This window comes from Hypomesus transpacificus, chromosome 2 (assembly GCF_021917145.1).
Source record: "Hypomesus transpacificus isolate Combined female chromosome 2, fHypTra1, whole genome shotgun sequence".
Lineage (NCBI taxonomy): Eukaryota > Metazoa > Chordata > Actinopteri > Osmeriformes > Osmeridae > Hypomesus > Hypomesus transpacificus.
The window spans coordinates 13467065-13486869 of record NC_061061.1 but is presented as its reverse complement, the minus strand read 5'-3'; the positions used below and the strand labels follow the sequence as shown (position 1 = coordinate 13486869).

The following is a 19805-nucleotide window of genomic DNA, read 5'->3' as shown; positions in this document are numbered from 1 at the left end:
ATTGCAAAAGTAGGAATTTATGTATTTACAGTAAACAGTTTCTTACCATTTTGTTGCAAGATTGAAACTGCAACATACATTATTTTCTTGTGAGTAGGAGCAGGGGACAAGGCAGATGCCGTGGAAGACGGGCTGACTCTTTAGTGGGCATTGCAGCCAAGCATTCAGTCAGTGAAGCAGATCAGACGACAAGGTAAGGACTACGCAAGATTATCCTGATGAAGCTGAGTAATATGTTAACAGAGTTTCAAACATTTTTTATTTACAGACACAGTTCCAGTTATGTGTTTGCTTGTTAACTGGGAGGATATTTGTCAGTTCCAGAAAGGAGAATATTGTGGATATTGCTTAGTGTTGTGGCTTTGCTTTGGTAGTGTGCCAACCAAGCCTTTTAGAAGTGTAGCCTTTAGTAGAATGGGTGCCATAGTGAAAACAAGAATGGTCTGTCTGATTTGTATTTAATGAACAACAGAACTCACAACGAAGTATTTTCAGATTCATGTGTAACATGCTATTGTACAGTATTAGGACTTTATGAATAATATTATTCCATCAGTGGAAACACTTCAAAAAAATTACCCATAGGATGAATGCCTTATTTGGATTATGATTGCATCAATGATCAATTGAGTTGAGAGCCAAGTGGACTATAGATAATGATTCAGTTGGGAACTGAATCATGTTACACAAGTTTCCATAGATGATATGTTTACTGTCGTGGCAACCAGACAAAAATTCTAGATACACAATTGTTTTTGACCTTAGAGTGGATAAGAATGCAATAATAATAAATACGTATTTTCAAAATTTGAGACTTGGCATAATGTTTTATGCCAGTTGGATGACTATTGTGGATTGAAAGGGTGGGTTACTTATCTATTGTATTTCTTTCATTAGTAGTCAGACTCACAAACCATGCATGACTTTAAAGATAGAAGTAATCAATTTCAGAACACCTGTTGGGAAAGTACTTCTGGTGCACTGTCTTTGCTTTCAAATCATTGTTTATGTTGCAGCAATTAAGAGCCGTCAATCCAGTTAGGATTTCTAAACAATGTGATTTTTTCTCTTTTTGTGTTGTATCACTCTTATAATAACTCTGATAATATTTGTATTCAGGACTCTGGGCCCCACACACGCCTACATCATACACCTGTAATAGAAACCACATCAATGTACTGTACAGCTATGTGCCAAATCATACCGGATAAATGTCTGAAAGAAGAACCAAGTCTATATGTCACATTAGCTAATATAGCTAATGGTGAGAGATCCAAGAAGGGACAGATAGAGGGTAAGAAAAAGGGGGAGGGATAGAGGAATGAGCGTAGGCAAAGAGAAAAGGAGATTGTTGTGCTTAACACGACAATTATCTGTGGCCATCGACTTCCCAGTGTAGCCCGGTGTCAGGCTCGGACTGTACTGTTCCGTTGTCCCAGCAGGCCTTGGCAGACAATGGCCAATGTCAGGAGGGTTGTGGATGCTCTGTTCGGGGCTCAGGGAGAACTAGTTCCCTACCCCCATTGTGTTCTCAATATTTTTTCCGAGTAATGTTTTAGAGATCTGTTATGTACTAATTGTTAGCAAAAAAAATTCAGTCTGACAAATGCTCATGATTTAGGCCTGTCCAATGTCACCTTTCCTATCTTCTTGTTGAAAGATCACTATTCTAACCTGTGCAGACTTTTGCCCCTGTTGTACCTGAGAGTTTGATAACTTGAATTGTGTCAAGCATTTGGAGGAGGATTGTACAATAGTTTTCTGGCTTTCTCATAATGGGGTTAATTGTGTAAAACAGTATTGATAGTTCCAAATAATTCAGCTATACCTCATTTGCAAAAGAAGACACCGTTTTTGGTTTGTGGACCATATGGTTGTGATCCAGGGATTGGTGGAACATTAATCTAGTTTTGGAAACACAATCTTCAACTGGCCCTTTATTACATTCACTTAATCCTTACACCCCTCCCCTATATTGTACCTTCTCAATGGCAATTCCTATGTACCAATAATGTTTTTGCCAATGCCAGTGACATTACAACTCTCTGTTGTCCACACTCCTGCACAACTCCCCCACCATCTCTGTCCTGTACTCTTTGGTGCAGTGACTCCACAAACGCAAAGTCAAATTAATACACTCAGATCCATCAAGTAAAAAGCAAATGTCTGTGTGCTTAAATGGACAGGCCTCAGGGTTCAAAGCCTTAACCATATTTGTTGAGGCGAGTCGAAACACAACTGGCCATTGTGGCTGGCCTCAGTGTGGGGTGTGAATTTATGAATGGCTCGGTCTTGGGGCGCAGGCTCTGAACAATGCTGTTACACTAAAGGGCCAGATTTCCATATGTGGGGGGTGGAAGGGTGGGGGGTGGGGGGGGTGGTCCACTGTTGGGGCTTGGTACTGAGAGTGGCGAGAGGTCTTCATGGTAGCTGAGTGGCGTGACGCTCAGTGTGTTGTGCATGTCTATTTGTCTGTTGACTGCTGACTGATAAAGTGGGAACTCTTGCATAGGAGAAGAAGTTTGGCAACACTCACGAACACAGGTGAGTAGCATCTATTGTTTGCGTGTGTTTGGATGATGGCATATCTTTGTGCAAGCATTCAAATGTCTTTAGGTGAGCGTATGTGGGTTCACCAAGTGATTTCATGTGTTTTTGTGTTATAATTCCCATATTTGGTTATACCTTTAGAGATTTTTAAGTGAAGGATGTGTTTGGATTTATGTTTTTAAAAAGTGGTCTATATTTAAAATATTGTATTACTACTGGTAGTATAGAGTCCTTCTATGGTCATCTTCCATTTGTATCAAATGGCGAGAGACTCTGATTTACTTGATTTGTTTGTAACAATCACTCTCCAGTATAAAGTATTTTTACCCGAAGTAAAAAACGAGACTAGAATAGGCATCTGGAAATCCTTTTTAAAGGATAGGAATAGAGCTTTGCATGTTTTGATTTGGTAAAAATATTGGTCTCCTATCTGTGGGGTTGAGCAGGTGACTGCTCTGTTTGTCGCCCCCTACTAAGCTAAACGGAAGAGAAAGTACTCAAATGAGAAAGGGCCCTGTGGTGCGCCATCTGCCTACTGTGCTTGGGACCACTAAACTGGTCCAAAGACACAGGACTGCCAGGTAGCAGATACACACGGGTGTGAAAACCCTCCCAGAAATACATCCACACACAGATACAAACACGCAAGGCTTGTAGGCAAACATGCACACATTAACAATCACACATTTTCTTACAAGACGCGTAAGAACACTCAGCATGATGTGTCTTTTCACTGTAAATATAACTAGGTGCCATAAGACGAACGATCTGTGTTTCCACCAATTTTTGTGAAACTGTCCAACTGAATCAAGTGGAGACTTTGTGACATTATTCTGTGACCGAAAGTGATGTCATGAAACGTTGCCTCAGCAGAACCTTAGATTGTGGCTTGTTTGTGCATGTGTTGTGTATGTAGTTGTAGGGGGTGTTTAGCATGTGTAGTGTAGGAGGGGAAGCGGGTGTGTCTGAGGCCATCTGCTCAAAGGATTTTAGTGGGTACCGAGCTTATACACCAGCACACGTCAGAAGCAAACAGCAAGCGTTAGCTGTGAGCTGGACTCTCTGGAGAATTTCTCCAGTTTATCCAGCGCACAATGGGCAGTGTTTTATGGACAAAGTATCCTTTATTGCTCAGACTGCCCAGCACTCAGACACACATACAGAATATGATATTAACAATACAAGTGATCTTGGCCCTGTCCACTCAGCACAGATGGTGGGTGGTATGGTAACTTGTTATCATATTTTGACTTGATGGGTAATGGAAAATGTGTCACATTGTATGACACTTCTGCTCCCTTGATAGGAATAATTGTGGTGGGTCACAAAAGTCTTTATTGTCAATGTCTGTTGTGTTAGTACATGAATATTTTATATTGTGTTCCTGAAATGCATCACTTATTTTACAAAGGTGAAAATTATCACTTGATAACCGATTGTGTTGTAACCAGGGTCGTTTGAAGTCAGTTAACTCTTATCCCTACAGCATGTGTGTTTGCACACACACACACAAAACAAACAAGGACCATACAGCACAAGGAAACTCTGCTTTGTCCCCATGGAATGAAGTGGAGGGGGCGTAGAGGAAGGTCACATAACTAACGTACTGCTTTTAAGGAACAGTGTGGAGTGTGTTCATTGATTAGCCATGTGTTCCGTGCGTGTGTGTGGGAGGTTGTGGCATGCTGAGTATTCATTTATACTCTGCTTCAGAATGTGAATACTGTATTCACTCTGTCTCCTTCCATCCTACCTCCTATGCCCACCCTCAAAAGTTAACTACACATGCTTGTGTAGGGATTCCCTATGAGAAATCTATTACTTGGTGAATGCCATTACTGCCATTACAAAGGGGTTTGCAGATGAGTGGCTGTAATAGTCCACTAAAATTGGACTCATTGTTTAAAAAAATAAAAAGTAAGGTTTTTACCTTTAACTGCATTTTAGCCTCAACACAATAACACAATTTATCTACAAGCCCACCTTTATTGGGAAAATATCTGATATGTGTTGGTGTGTACTTGTTGACATACTGGTCCAATAGATTGACCATAACAGTGTTGACTACTGTATCATCAATCACAAACACATGATAGTTAAATGTAGTCAATAATAAATCGTTTTGAGGATGAGTTTCTTTGCCCTTGGAGAGATTTCAGAAACAGTAAGCACATAGTATGCTTCTCTTTCAACCATTATGGATGCACAGTTTACAGTAATGTACTTTAGCAGTTCTCTTGGCCTAAGAACATGGCTTTAAGTTGGAAAGTTACCAAGCGTTAGGCTGGCCAGCTTTGCTAAGAACAAGGTTTCAGGGTGAATCCTGGGGTCTGATAGAAACACAACGAGAGAGCAAGGGGGGACAGACTAAAGGAATGCATGGAGTGGGTCTAGGAGCATGATGAGAATGCATATTAAAAACTACCCACTGCACACATTCAACATAGACCAGGGCTCACACAATCTGGCCTTCCTCCTATCCCTTTGCACAGAACCAACCATCAAGATCTCTGTCCCTGAGCCGAAAAAGAATTAGCTACAGGAAGAAGAAGAGTAGAACCATCCAACTGAGAGGACAGCTGAGAGGGAGCCTGGTGTTGGAGCTGGTATGAGGCAAGTGGCCTGTGGCACATGCTCGCTCTGCCTGCCATTTGTATAACAATCAATGGGGCTCTTGTTGTACTTATTGTTAGTGGTGATGGTGTCAGTGCCTCTGTTGCCCTGCTTGTTCTTCTCTGTTCCCTCAGCCATTGCTGATGCATGGCCTCTCAACTTGAACATTGCCCCTCTCTATGCTTTTGTGTTGTGCAGATGGAGGAGCTTGACGCAATGTTTAGTAAAATGTATATATTGTTCTGACAAGGGTTAATGATAGTTCGGTGTCGAAGTGCAGAATTTAAGAGCTAGATAATGTAACAGAGCTACAAAGAGCTACATAACGCCTTTTGTGTGTGGAAGTGTGCAAATCAAGCAGGATTGTTTGGGATGGGAATTTGATTTGCAGTTGCCAAGAGAAACACTACTGTCTACTCTGTCAAAATGAACAACCCTTGATGACAAACAAACAGAATTTGTCGTTGTATTGTCCATATCAATTTCGTTTCTCAGAACTTTTTGTCTGGGGACATGATGTGTTAACTAATAAGCTCTCACCATCCATTCTTTGCTGCACCAGCAACTGACTGCTCATATATGGGGCCTAACAATTGTCTCTGCAGCCATACTAGCATGATGTAGAAAAGGGAGACACAGACTGGTTGATACCATCCAAACAGTTTGTTGACTAAACCAGTGGGGTGACGCAACTATGTGGAGGAGAGGGATCTGAGCTCGTCTGTCATGGTGTTGGACAGGGCCAACAGTCACTCTCTGTCATTTCAAGGCACTCCATATGACTCATGAAAAGTGATACTCACACTGTGAGCCCTGTAAGGAGACGTGAGAAGGTGTTGTCTGAGTTTGTACAACTGTGTGTGTGGGTGTGTGTCACCTTTGTGTCAGTTAGGAGCTTGTGTGTCACTCTAAGGGGTGATGTCATCGCCAGATGCTGACGTCTCCTGTTTTTTTCTCCAGAGAAGTTGAGAGAAAAGGTTGTCAATCTGTTTGAGTCTGAGTGGTCACCCTCTGGTGGGTTTACTCTCCTTCTTCTGCTGCTGAGCTGTGGAGTCTTGCAGAGGAAACTTCTTCCTGCTATCAGTGCTTCAAGGTAATCCTTAATCAAGTCCCCAACGCTTTTTCACCCAAACATTTGTATCTTTCTCTGTTTTCTTGGGATGATAAAGAACCCCTAAAAGGTCTATGAAAACAGTTATTGTGAAATTATACAAAACAAGGTTGTTGCCAAAGAATACAGAACATTTGCAATGCATACGAATATGCAGATTTGTTTCTGTCTCATCTGCCCTTTAGGGCTTCAGAGTTTTATGTCGAAATGTAGAAACTAAATTTCATTTGTGAAGTTTGAAAATGTAATTCCTAGTCCATTTTGTTATACAGAGGTCTGTAGTCCAAGATTAAGCAGATACCATGTGGTGTTTGGAGCTGCTGTTGCCACTGTTGCTAATCATCAAAGGTAACATGATCACAATCTTATTCTCCTTTTATTCACGTTTTATTACACTGACTCATCACAATGAATCATTAACAACATTACTTTTGGTAAAATGTCTTAAATAAGTATATTGAGTGGAGAGTTTTTACTAACTAGCACAATAAAAATACTGCATGAGAAAATATTTGTGACATACATCTTTTTTATTTGGGGACACAATTTACAATTTTACACATTTATCTTTTCTTTTTTTTGCACCCAACTCTAAAATATGTCTGCCATGTAAGCTTCATTATGATGTGATTCACAAGATAGCTAAGGGCACTCATTAAATGCCCAGCATCTGAACTGTTGTGCCAGGGCTAATCATCCTCCATTCTGGCTGAACCTTGTGGCGCTCATTCAGACAGAAGTGCCCCTTCTGCAGTGGTGAACATATGCTTCCTCTGTGGGTTCATCCACTCACTATCTTCCTCTTTAGTACTCACCCTTGGATGGCCTCTACTGTTCTCTCTATTCTTTTAGTGCGTGCTCATTACATATCATGTACGTATATCACGTATTTCCAGCACATTACAGGTCCACTTTAATAATGAACCTGAGGACATGGTTTTGATTTTTTGAGTGATTTCATTGACACTAGAAAGCTACTTGCTTTACATGATTTCAATGCTTCAACAGTATGCATCTAATTAATTTCCGTCCTTCTCTCTCTCCATGTTAGACGCCAGTGCCCAGTGGAATGTATGGGTACCTCGAGACATCTCGGCCATGACCAACTCTTGTGTGGTCATCCCGTGCACGTTCATGTACCCCCCAGGAATCAGGCTGTACCGTGGTATCCACGGTATCTGGTACTTCGGCCAGCCCTACCCACAGCTCTTCCCTCCTGTGGTGTTTAAATCACGCACAGATGTGGTGCACGAGAGCTATAAGGGACGGACCAAGCTTCTGGGTGACCTCACCCACAGGAACTGCACTCTGCTCATCAGCAATATTGGCACAGAGCATTCTGGGAGGTACTACTTTCGTGCTGACCTAGGGGGCGCCAACATGTACACCTACCCAGACTTCTCTGAGCTCAAGGTGCTGGGTAAGACGACTGATAACTGCATTACAAGTTCAGTATTTTTACATTACAAAACATAGTGTTTATGTGCCCATGCTGTGTCAAAAATACATTTGCCACTTATGGGAGATAGACTGATACTTTCTTTCCATTTCCATCGACATACATACACCTTTAATAGAATTTAAAATCAAACAGTAAATTGCTTAATATCAGAAGTCATTCTTCTCAACAATGTTTTTCATCCACATCACCTCTATCTACCCCTTCAGAACACCCCACCATTGATGTCCCTGAGGAGATCGTCAGTGATGAGAGCCTGGAGCTCACCTGCTATGCTCCAGATAACTGTCCAGAAATGACCCCAGAGATCCAGTGGATGTACACCGACTATCTGCCTGACCCAGAGTTTACATCTGACTACCTGGAGGAGAGCAACACTGCCGTGATGTCCAACACCCTCACATTCACCCCAGGGCCCATGCACAATGGACAGTTGCTGGGATGTAGAGTCTACTACCCTAACACCACGCTGTCGTATGAGAAGCTCATTTCTCTCGACGTCAAGTGTAAGTCACTTAAAGCACTTCATGAATATACTGTATGTACATAGACATAAGTGACTGAGTGATGTGGATTTCTTATATTCACGAATGGAAATCCCCCATCCGCTCATTCTGTCCTCGTCCCCAGACCCTCCTCGGTCGGTGTGGGTGAATGTTTCCACGGAGGTTATGGAGGGAAGTTCGGTGACGCTGCACTGCGAGGTGGACAGCAACCCTCCTCCCAGGATCTCTTGGCTGTTTGGGGACGAGGAAGTGCTTTGGGAAACAGCCTCCAATGTCTCTCTGTCCCTCGACGACCTGACCCCTGCTCAGGAGGGCATTTACACCTGTGTGGGCAACAATGGCTATGGGGCCATGAACACCTCAATGTACCTGACCATTAAGTGTGAGTGCAGGCAAAAAGAGAGGGCCATGCTTCGATTTTTCATTTGATTTTTAAATCCTGTCAAAGTAAGGACTTCAAGTCCTTGTCCTTTTCATTCCGCTCAACGGTATCATTCTCCTCCATATTCCTCCATGATTCAGTTCTTTAATCTCTATCTCTCTCTTTTCCACCTCTGTGTTTTCTAATATATAATTATTTTGTTCTCCTTCCCTTTTAAAGACCCGCCTCGAGAGCCCTTGGTGAACAGTTCCCTGACTGTGCAGGAGGGCTCCGCGGTGTTCCTCCACTGCAGCACGCAGGGAAGCCCGGCCCCTACGCTCACATGGCTGAAGGATGGGGAGCTGATAGGAACCATCACAGCTGAGGAGCTGTCGGTCCTGGAGCTGCTGGAGATCAACCCCCAGGGGGCCGGACTGTATCGCTGCCTGGCTGAAAACGAGCACGGCAGGGCCAGCAGCTCCCTCAACATAACTGTCGAGTGTGAGTGTAAACACTAACTGTCTCAATCCAAATTATATTATGTCACTGTGAATGATATCCTATACCATGATACGTCATAAATGTATCATCTAGAACAGGACAGTAGAGTAGACACCATTCATCACCATGCCACACCCTTTTATGTGATAAGATATGTCAGTCTTGCCCTTTGGTTCTAGACGCCCCTGTGCTCCTGGAGGAGTCCAAGTGCACTGTGGTGAGAGAGGGTGTTCAGTGTGTTTGCATGGCAACCGGCAATCCTGAACCGACTATTGAGTTCTACCTGCCCGACGTCAACATCACCATCAATGAGACAGATAAACGCTATAACTACTACATGCACACGGATGGACACACGTCCACGGGCATGATCAAGTTACGGGAGAAAGGAGAGCGGGCTGGCAACGGCGGTCCCAATGTGCATTGTAGCATCACCAACATGTACGGGACAGAGAGTGTTCATCTAGAGTTGCAGCAAGAGAGTAAGTCATCACACCGGTTTGGATGTATTGCTGGGACAAACTGAAAGACACAAATAAAGTGTATGAATACAGGATTTAGCTAATCCAACATTAAATACAGACTATTACCAGCCTGAATATAAATGGTGAACTACCAAAACAATAAATACAATATACAATGTGGCAGAACTAGAATATGTGTTAATTTGCAGCCACTGTAACAGTAACTATTAGTAACAATAGTTATTTTTTCATGTCTCATTCCAGAGAAGTACATGATGGCTGTGATAGTAGGCACCATCGGGGGAGTTGCAGTCATAGCCTTCATCATTGCAGCAGTAAGATACGTGGGCCACAACAACAAAAAGTGAGTATCCCAGACTAACTAGGGGAGAAGGCAAAACCACATCAGTCAAAAGTAGTCATTTTCCTCTTGACATGGAAATTCTAAAGCCTTGCCATCCATTTCAAAAACCTGTCATAATTAATTAATGAATTTTGGCTAAAAATTAATAAAAAAAATGTCAATACTCCTGAGCATTGGCTGTCTTGGAGAGTAGGTTTGCAAGCCAGACTAACTATTGCTGTGGTTAACAGGCACAGTACCCTGCTTTGGCACTGCTTTGGCACTGCTTTGGCACTTTTATCCTTGACCTGCTATGCTAAACCCAGGAAGCCTACAGGGGCTTCAGATTCTGGATCAAAACAACAAACAACTTGTCCACAGCAAGTCATGTTGATGATGGGTGTCAGCGCAGCAACTAAACCCATTCCACAATCATCCGTCGACCCCAACCACAGCTGGCCTGGAAATTAATCAATTTGATCCACTGCTCTTGTTTCAAAATGGATGCCCAGGCTTGGAGTGTAGCCTAGCGTTAGATGTAGTGAGGTCAAGTTTGATTATGTGACTCCGTCCCCCAGAGAGAATGGCAACCCTGGGCAGAACCTGGTCTCTAATCTGGAGAACCCAGCATTGTTCTACAGCGCAGTCAAGAAGGACAAACACAGTCTGAGGAAGAAAGTGGTGAGACATGTTGATGATGATGATGATGGTTATGATGTTGACTGTGAGAAGAATCGGTAGGATGGTCCTTTTCAGACTGCTGCTGATAGCATGGCCTCCCACATTTTCCCTATTGTGCCTTTCAAGTGCTTTCAAGTGCTTTTAAGTGCTCATCAATTGATACATGACCTCTGGAATTGTAGATCCTCAGTAATCCTACAGCCTTTCTTTCCTACTACCAATCAAATGGCCGCAACAAATGCCTATACAAAACACTGTTTTCTCCTGCTTTCATTGCTTCTCTGCATTTTTCTGTCTCTGTTTTTCTTCCCTAACTCTTGCACAGCTTAAGACTGAGCTGCTGGGCTCAAAGTTTAACTCCATTCTAGAGGAGAGCACGGTAAGGTCCCCAAACCCCCCTTTCTTAAAAAATACACAAAATGTAAGCAAAAGATTTGCATCTTCCGTGCAACAGCCTCTTTGTTATGTATGACCCCATCATTTCCAAAATTGCTGATGCATGGCTGCATCTTTGCTAACCTGAAATATTAAAATGCCTCATTGTCCTTGTCAGTGCCTGTGCTGACCAAAAAAGACTAACGCTCTTCTCTAAAAAGTGGATCATGTCGTCATTCATGTGTGTGAGGTGGGTTTGGTGACACCCAAATGGTGATCTTGTTTCTTTTCTTCGGTCCGCAGGGAGAAGAGGGGGATTATCAACATGTGGGCTCTCTTGCAGACCTGGAGAGGACAGAATTGAACTACGCTGCCCTCGAGTTTATTGGGGGGCGATCTAGGGAAGTGGCTTCAGGGAGGGATGATGATGGCAGCGACTATACTGAGATTAAGGCCAAATGAATCGCGATCCTTCCCTGATACCTCGGCTTGATGGGACACAGTGGCAGTCATGTGCCCCTTTCTTCTCCCCCCCCCCTTAACTGTGTCTTCCTCCACTCTGGATAACAATTGTATTCAAAGATTGTTAATATCTTACTGTACCCCGCCCCCCCCCCCCCCCCCCCCCCCCCCCTCCAAAATTCAGCTCCACCCAGTTCTGCAAGGGCCACCCCAGTCATACCTCTCTATCTGGATCTGCTGGTACTTGCTGGACCAGAGCACAGCCCAGTGGACAATGTAAAAAGCTCTTTGATATCACAGTACCTGTCTCCCAGCTGTAACACCACATGGCCTCACAAGTCCCGACCAGTTGCAGGTTTCTCTCTCCATTTTCACATTATTGCACATTTCACATTCAACACAGTTATGTGGCCATTAAGTGTTGGATACAGCAGAAACATTCTCCCCTCTGTATCTCCCTCAGTCCGAGTTACACCTTAACTAAACTCCTTGTAGTACAATAACATACCTTTCCAGGTGTCAGTTCTACTCTTCTGTGTCCGCTGCCAGTCGAAGTGTCAGGGAATGGGATTTGGTCTTTTCTTATTTTTATTTTGAAAATCTTGTTGTTGGAGGAAGACCCTTCTCTCCTCCTGACCAAGATTCTGTCACATTCATATTTGAAGACATGTTAAAATAAGTATATTAAGGTTGGTTCAAGAACGACATTATCCAGTTGAAGCATTCATCTCTGTGATCTGTTTTCAATTATATAATGTGCTGTGAATCAGCACTATATTGTTGAAATTCAAGGGAATTGTCATATAATATATGTCTGGTACTGTTTAGAGGATGGTGGAAGCACAAGCATTACGTAGCAACTGTCAAGTAGTGGTCTCTGTTATACTTGTGCACAATTTGAGTATTCCTGCTAATCTCTCCATCATTTACATTAAGACACTGACTGCATTGTTTTACTCTGGGGAAAATAGCCATTAGCAGTTGTGATTTAATGTTGACCTTTGCCCATATTTCGTTTTTTATTCTCTTGCAATAAACTTCTCCATTGTTCAACCGGCCAAAGCGCATCTCTTTGAGACAATGTTTGTATGTATTTAAACAGTGCTGATAGATCATAAGAAACGGATCATTGGGAGTATCACTTTTAGCTGAGTGTTCTAAGAAGGTTGTGAGTTGTGAAGTTCATGTTTTTTCTTTTTCTTTTTGGGTGCCATCATAGGTTTTGAAAAACACAAAGTAACATTTGGTTGTGCTATTCAAAGACATTTGATTTTACTTATCTGATGTGAAACTAATGGCTAACTCGATAATGGTTGTCTAATGTTAATATTTATAAGCTACAAATCAATGGGTAAAGGGACCCCATATGAATACTGTATGTAAATACCCTGCATGTAATTATTATGCTGTCAGCCATTTGTACAACACTACAGTAAACAGTAATACGGCAGTGGTTCAGACATATTGTCAAATAAATCAAATAGGCCTACATTTTTGGGTGACATGGGCATTCTGATGATCTCAACACTGCCAGGATAAAATGACAATAATTGAAATGTTACATGTCAGAGATCATGACTGTTAATGACATCTTGCATAGACATACTGTCAATAACCCAGTTCACTCTCTTCAGTGGCTCATGTTTTTTGCTGTTTTAATAAACTTGTTATGAAAATAGAGAGGAATATTTATGATGCATCTAATCTTTTGTCACAATGTGTTGTAAAGAAAATGTGGACACTTTCCGTTTAAGTGATCTTAATCATTATTGTGATGATTTTCTATTTCATTGATGCAATAATTAAGATTGAGAATTCTGCAATATATCTACAAGTAAGAAAAGTTAATAAGGACAATTGCTATTTAATTACAATAAGATCTCTGATGTTGTTTGTTTGCTTTTTCTTTTATTTGAAACAACTCTAAACCGCCAGTCATTTTTATTCAATTCCATGCGAAGATAAATAAAGTATAAATCATAAAGGAGACATGCCTGGATTAAAATATGTACAAATATAGCACATCAAAAAGATGAGATGGTGAAACCTCTTCCTTATATATTCCATTCCTTATCTTCATTCTTTTGGTAGCAACACCTTTGTAGCACTTGTGGTGGCTGTACCTGTGTTTGTAGACATTGTGCCATACGCAGAGTTGCTCTGTTGCTTTGATCAACTGCAGGCCTACTGCTTTACAAGGACATAATGAAGCAATCTTATTAATGTCCTCTACTCTCAAGCACTTGGTTTATCAAGTGTTACAGCACTGATTTAACACAATCAAATATTCCAACCGACCTTTACATGTTACATACTGTACATAATGCAACAATGCACAGCTGAATCAAAAAGAGAAATTACAGTATTTCAGTTAATACGTTGAATGTTATTTGAGCTGGTATACACAAAGCAATTGCATTTTTAATTGCAAGTATACAACAATAATTGTTGTATTTAATCATACCACACATTCCAATATAGAAACATCTCTGGAATATGAAATCCCTGTTAATTTGCCTCAATGGTTTAAGTTTGCACATGCAATAAACTTGATTACAAAGAGGTGGTCTTTCAACTCTCTCATTTTCCCTCGCTAATGGCAGCAGCAACTATCTTCTCAGCGTCGGCCCCCATCTCCTCAATAGCCCCATTGAGAGCCTGCAGCATGGTGGTGAAGGAACGGCTGGCAGAGCGGGCATGTCTGGGCATTGCCATCTCTACGAGCACAGAGCCACCCAAAGTCAATTCCTTCTCTGCTGCTGCCAGGCGCTTTTTCACCTCACCTTTGACAACCTCAACTGACAGGTTACAAGTCCGCAAAGCCTTGAGTTTGGCAGGTTCCATACTCCTTTGTTGGGCCAACCGCTCAATGGATTCATCATCAAGACAGAGTGAGGCCCGGGCCTTTGTCAAAATCCTCACTGCCATGCTGGCGTCCAACATGGATGCCACCAGGGGCACGGGAATGGCAGACACACCACCTGAGAGAGAGGCAGCTGCCCACACCAGGGCCTTGAAAGCATCCCTCTTTTGGGAAACCAGGGTGAGGGTGAGGGTTGGCAGGGCAAGGAGGAGGGCCTGGGCCCTGATCTCAGGCAGGTCTCCCCCCATGTCCGCCAGTAAGACAGGAAAATCTAGCTTGTCTAGGGTCCAGGGTCTAACCAGGTAGACCTTGGGCAAGGCCACCCCCTCTGCTTTTAACACCTCTAGACTGGTCTTTCTCCTTTCCTCTAGACACTTTTCTGTATCCCCCTCTGAGGCCAGCAAGGTGAAATACACTGTCTCCCTCTGCAGTGAGCGAGCATTGTTGAACACCGCTACACTGTTGGGCTGCAGCCTCTGAGTGAATGCCATGATCACAGCATTGTAGCGCAGGAACTTGAACTGGTCCATGTAAACAATGGGGTCAAAGGGTGCAGCGGAGGGGACAGGCGGCAGATCCCACAAGCGGAAGTCTGGGTGTTTTGGGTTGGGGTAGACAGCTAGCTCTTCTGGGGGGGTGGGGGATGAAGACAGAGCAGCCCCCTCATCCTGGGAGCCCAGACCGCGGAGGGCATTAAGGAAGGCTGCCTTCTCAACTCCCCGGTCCCCAACAATGGCTAGGTTGACCCTGCTGATTAGGAGGTCCTCCACAGCATCTTTCACATCTGACAGCTTGTTGTTTTCCATGGTCTCTTTGAAGGTCTCAAGGAGATTCAAGCCTTTCAGAACGTCTGCCATGACTATTACAGAGTGGATAATAGATGTGAACATAACGTACAAGTAACCTCTCAGTGGGCTTATTTTTCTTATATTTTTTGCAAACTGATTGCAACTATTAAAAGTTTAATGATATATTAACTTTGCATAACAACTTTATTAAAGGAAGAACAAGTGTAGAGGCGAGACAATATTCCTCTGTTGGAATCAACACAAACAAAAAGAAAAATCCAACAACATAAACTACTTTTTACAAAGTCTCACCTTTTATACCAACACATTTTACTTATGACTCCATATCTTTTGCCGTCATCCTACATGCCTGTGCCTTACCTCCAGTTTTGGATGCCTTACAGCTTCGATGGGGAAAGTCTTCCCAGTTGCTTTATGAATCTCAGAGTGTTCCTCAATGCAGACGTGTGTTGACTTTGTCTCCTACAGTGAATCTTTTTATAGAACCTGAACAGTTAGTGGAACATTCTAATCCTGTAAGCTCAACCCTAATCCCACATGAGTGAGTGCAGATGCTTTCAGTGCATACACATCAGTGTAATGTACACACATAATACACACAAATACCTGGCAACTTTACATTCAGGGAAGGAAAATATTTAATTATTAATTAATGTAGTTGACACAGATGAAAATGTAAAGTTTTCCGAAACTTTACATTTTCAGCCATATCTGGTCCAAATGCTGTCAGGTAAAAAACTATGTGGGAGATTTTCAATTAAATGTATGGAGTTAATGAAATACTTTGACATGCCCAATTATTATTGCTTATCTGGAAGTCAAGCAAAGGCTGTTTGTTTTTTTATTTTGTAAAACATTGGCTTGATTGTGCTTTTGTAAAGCTTGTTTTTGTTCAGTTACATATCGTTTTCCTGTTGTTCGTGCAATTGTCCGACTGAAGGGTTCGGCATGATTCCGACCGCTCATTAATGCTTCAGTGTGTTCTCACCTTTAAGGCCCAGTAAGCCCTTTGTGCCATTAACAGTGGTGCCTACTTCAAAGTAACAAATGCTATACTAAACGCTGACAATCTAGTGCCCAATAAACAGTGTTTCAAAAATCTGAACATTTTTGAAAATTTGACTAATGTAGCCTAGTTTGTGTCACAATTCAATGGATGGAGCTTTTCGTCAGCTGTGGAGACATTAAAAGCATTGTATAACATGGTAGTGCAGTTTGCATGTGTTTGAGCAGTAAGAATTCAGTACCTCACTGTCTTGCCTATCTACATCACTGGATAAAACGTTCGGTCTACCCTTGAGGATGCAGTGTTGGATGACAATATTGTTTTGTGTATGAACATACACCTATGTACCACACATGAGTGTGCCTCAAAGAAGTATACATTACTATATTGTTTAACTCTGATCCCTGCTCACTATAATACCCATGCATATTTCATGATCCCCAATGACTGAAACACCTATCCATTACCAGCCAGAATGCTACAACCCAGCAGAGGAAAGAATTAGATTAGAGACTCATACGAGTTAGAGTCATAAGAGAAGATGGAGACTGGAGAATGATGGAACGAGATAATGAAATGGACAAAATGGCAACATTTTGTACATTTTGTACAGGTACAGGAGTAGTTTTATAGGTGAAGAGAGAAGCTGTGAGGAATAAAAGAAGGCAAGGCGTTTGTTGCTACAGTGATGGACTCCTGTGTTGAGAAAGAGGAAATTATTAACTCTGGTGACTACTGCCTGGTAAAGCACAGGCTGTCGATGAATGTTAATCCGGTAAGATCAACCCAGAAGCTTTCCTATACTGCTTTCTACAGGCTAAATCTATATTGTTTTGCTCCATTGGGGAGGGTAACCATTGCCTTTTTTACTATACTATTCAATACACAATATATTGTTCCAAATGATGTATTAATTGTATTTCACATTTAAGCTTTTCCTCAATTTGCCCTCAATAAGAAAGAGAAAAAAGTGTAACATTTTATATTGAACACCTGTTTCTGTCTGGTATTTGTTTCTGTGTGTTCAACGAGTTCCCAATAACAACCTATAATTAGTGATTTTTGTTTTCCCCTGGCAGCCCTTTAATTTACCTACTGAACCCCCCTCAGAACAGATCCCACCAACCCCAATGCATAACTCACCTGACACACAACAGCAACCACTGGAACATCTATCTGACACTGCTCCCCTAACCCAACTCCCATTACCCGCCACAAAACAAATGTCTAAAATATTGACAGATACAGAAATGGAGCCCACCGTGCAACCTTTCTACCCCTCCACGCTGCAGCCAACAACGCCTGACTTTGGAATTGTTGTTTCACCACCATCGCCACCATCACCACCACCACCCAATGTCAGTGAAAGAGACTCCTCCCCCATGCCACCATATTCTGAGGTGGTCCTTAATACCCATAATCTGCAAACCAAGGCATGGCCCACCTTGTTGTCCATTCACAAGGCATCCCTTGAAGCTCAACCACCACAGACAGCATATTTGCCCCAAATAGCTCCAGATTTAACCAAAGATGGCCAAAGCCTGGAAATGCACCCCTTACCCCTCCCTCTCTGTAATATCATCCTTGGAGAAATCTTGCAGGTGAAACCATCAGAAGTTGGGCCTGGGTTGGAAGAGGGTTCAGTGGGGCTATCACTGCCCAAAGACCTCCCTGGAGATGAACCAGGTATGCCCCCGAGACAAATGTAATACACTATATATCTTTCTCTTGGAGGTACACTTAGTCTTTGTATCAATATCTCTATTGCTTGAGAAACAAATATCACTATTGTTTGAAATGATATAGTAGCACTTCTGAAATTCCTGGCACATATGTATGCAGGTGTTGCTATACACATAATGCAATGAGCACTTAAATGCACAAAGATACTCATATCATGTTTCTCTATAGACACTTGTGTACATTACACTACATTTAGTCATTTAGCAGACACTCTTATCCAGAGTGACTCACAGTAAGTACAGGGACATTCCCCCTGAGGCAAGTAGGGTGAAGTGCCTTGCCCAAGGACACAACGTCATATTGGCGGGGCGGGGAATCGATCCGGCAACCTTCTGATTACTAGCCCGACTCCCTCACCGCTCAGTGTACACATTGTAAGTCGCTCATCATCATCTTTTATCTCATGTTACTTCTTAGATGACGTGTACTTATTGGCAGCATGTCACTCTCGTGTGACAGCTCTGACAGCCATCATCACCACCGTCATCATTCTCTTCATATCCTCTGCCATCTTAGGTAACCTCAGTGTTTTCAGAGCAGAATTAGTAACATGACTTTACTAGCACTTTGAAACATTTCATCTATAAAGTAGGATGGATTCATCTTGTACTAACAAACATTACTGTTTTCATTTTTATTTCTACCTTCCTGCCATGATTTCCTCTTTCTTGTCTTTCTTTAAAATCCTGTTTCTCTCCCAATCAGTGAAACTTCTCTGTTTTCCTACTAAATTGAAGGATTTGGCTCCACTGTGTGTCAATAAGGGAAACTGCAGTGTCCCAACTGTGCCGCCATTTCTTCTCAAGAACCCAATCAACGAGACTGGAAACATTACTGCAGGTAAAGGCATGAGCTACCTTTAAGAGTTCATTCAATTCTTGAATCTCCTCTCAGAATCATGAAGGTGGATCGCATTGAAATTTTTAAGAGCCATTCACCATATTCAACCATCTCTGCCCCCCCCCCCCTTTCAGGCTGCAGAGGTCCAGTCAATGATGGCCAGAAAAGTTGGCGCATCGTTGGGGGTACGTTGGCACCGGATGACAAGTGGGGCTGGCAGAGTAGCTTACACTGGAGAGGCAAACATGTGTGTGGAGGTGCCATCATCTCACCACGCTGGGTCATCACTGCAGCCCACTGCTTCATCCAGTAGGTTTGGAAGTAAAGAATTATATTTAGATACCTGTATGTATTAGAGAGGAGGAGGGAAACTAAAGACAGGAGACATGAAACGCATGTAGGCTTTCAAACTTAAAGGGATGAACCACAATCTTGTGTGTGTGGTTCACTCTATAATAGATACAACATGCAGCAGGCGGCAGACTGGCAGGTCGTGGTCGATACGGTTAGGGTGACAGATTCATCTCTCGGTAAACGCTACAGAGCCCTGCAGGTCCTCTATCACCCCAGCTTCTCTAAAGACAACAATGACTATGACCTGGGTCTTGTACGGACAGTCACTGTCATAGAGATGGAAGGTAAGAGAAGGCTGGAGGAGATTGCTCTTTGTAGTTTTAAAGTGAGTACTAAAAGTTCTGCAACATTGTTTTGGGGTTCCAGCACTATGGATTTATAGCCCACTCCAGCAGAGTATTTCAAACATCAAAATTGAGTTGTTGGCCAAAATAGTTGTAATTAACATCTAATTTGGCCAAAAACATTTAAGTACACCATGTTTGTTAGTGTACAATTTATTTCACTGAATGATTAACTGAGTGTTGGTGCAATGTTTGGTCATGGGCTGTCCTAGGTGGAGTTCGACCAGTGTGTTTGCCCATTCCTAAAGAGTTCTTTCCCTCTGGCTCTTCCTGCTGGATCACTGGTTGGGGCTACACTCAAGAGGGTGGTGAGTGGATTAACATGACCTGTGACATGTGATCTGCTCTACCAGATGTGTTTCAGCCATCTTCAAGATCTGTTTTCAGGGCCTTTTTATCTTTAGTGTTCTCCCTTAACCT

General features: G+C 42.5%; 2 protein-coding genes across 6 annotated transcripts; one reads left to right on the top strand and one right to left on the bottom strand.

Annotated features, from left to right (window-relative positions):
- The first annotated feature begins 167 nt into the window (after positions 1–167).
- Positions 168–13419, top strand: mag (myelin associated glycoprotein). 5 transcript variants are annotated; one of them, XM_047042607.1, is made up of 13 exons: positions 2405–2544; positions 5043–5163; positions 6124–6256; positions 6547–6622; positions 7326–7694; positions 7943–8239; positions 8364–8621; positions 8841–9101; positions 9281–9583; positions 9830–9929; positions 10487–10589; positions 10915–10968; positions 11268–13419. In XM_047042607.1, the coding sequence occupies exons 4-13, from the start codon at positions 6577–6579 to the stop codon at positions 11424–11426; spliced, it is 1950 nt and encodes a 649-aa protein (XP_046898563.1). In that variant the 5' UTR covers positions 2405–2544; positions 5043–5163; positions 6124–6256; positions 6547–6576; the 3' UTR covers positions 11427–13419. The 5 variants fall into 5 exon arrangements, with proteins under 5 accessions (XP_046898572.1, XP_046898563.1, XP_046898554.1 ...); XM_047042616.1 differs by lacking the exons at positions 2405–2544; positions 5043–5163 and adding an exon at positions 168–193; XM_047042598.1 differs by lacking the exon at positions 5043–5163.
- Positions 13420–14006: 587 nt separating this feature from the next.
- On the bottom strand, positions 14007–15146 carry irgq2 (immunity-related GTPase family, q2). Its single transcript, XM_047043116.1, has one exon. The coding sequence runs from the start codon at positions 15144–15146 to the stop codon at positions 14007–14009; it is 1140 nt and encodes a 379-aa protein (XP_046899072.1).
- Between the last annotated feature and the right edge of the window lie 4659 nt (positions 15147–19805).

What these genes read in the sequence shown, in the direction of transcription:
- irgq2 (XM_047043116.1), bottom strand. Translation starts at nt 15,146, where the DNA reads ATGGCAGACGTTCTGAAAGGCTTGAATCTCCTTGAGACCTTCAAAGAG.
- mag (XM_047042616.1), top strand. Translation starts at nt 6,577, where the DNA reads ATGTGGTGTTTGGAGCTGCTGTTGCCACTGTTGCTAATCATCAAAG. An exon ending in CCTCAACATAACTGTCGAGT is followed by an intron (nt 9,102 to 9,280) that starts GTGAGTGTAAAC and finishes CTTTGGTTCTAG; the next exon opens with ACGCCCCTGTGCTCCTGGAG. An exon ending in GTGGGCCACAACAACAAAAA is followed by an intron (nt 9,930 to 10,486) that starts GTGAGTATCCCA and finishes TCCGTCCCCCAG; the next exon opens with AGAGAATGGCAACCCTGGGC.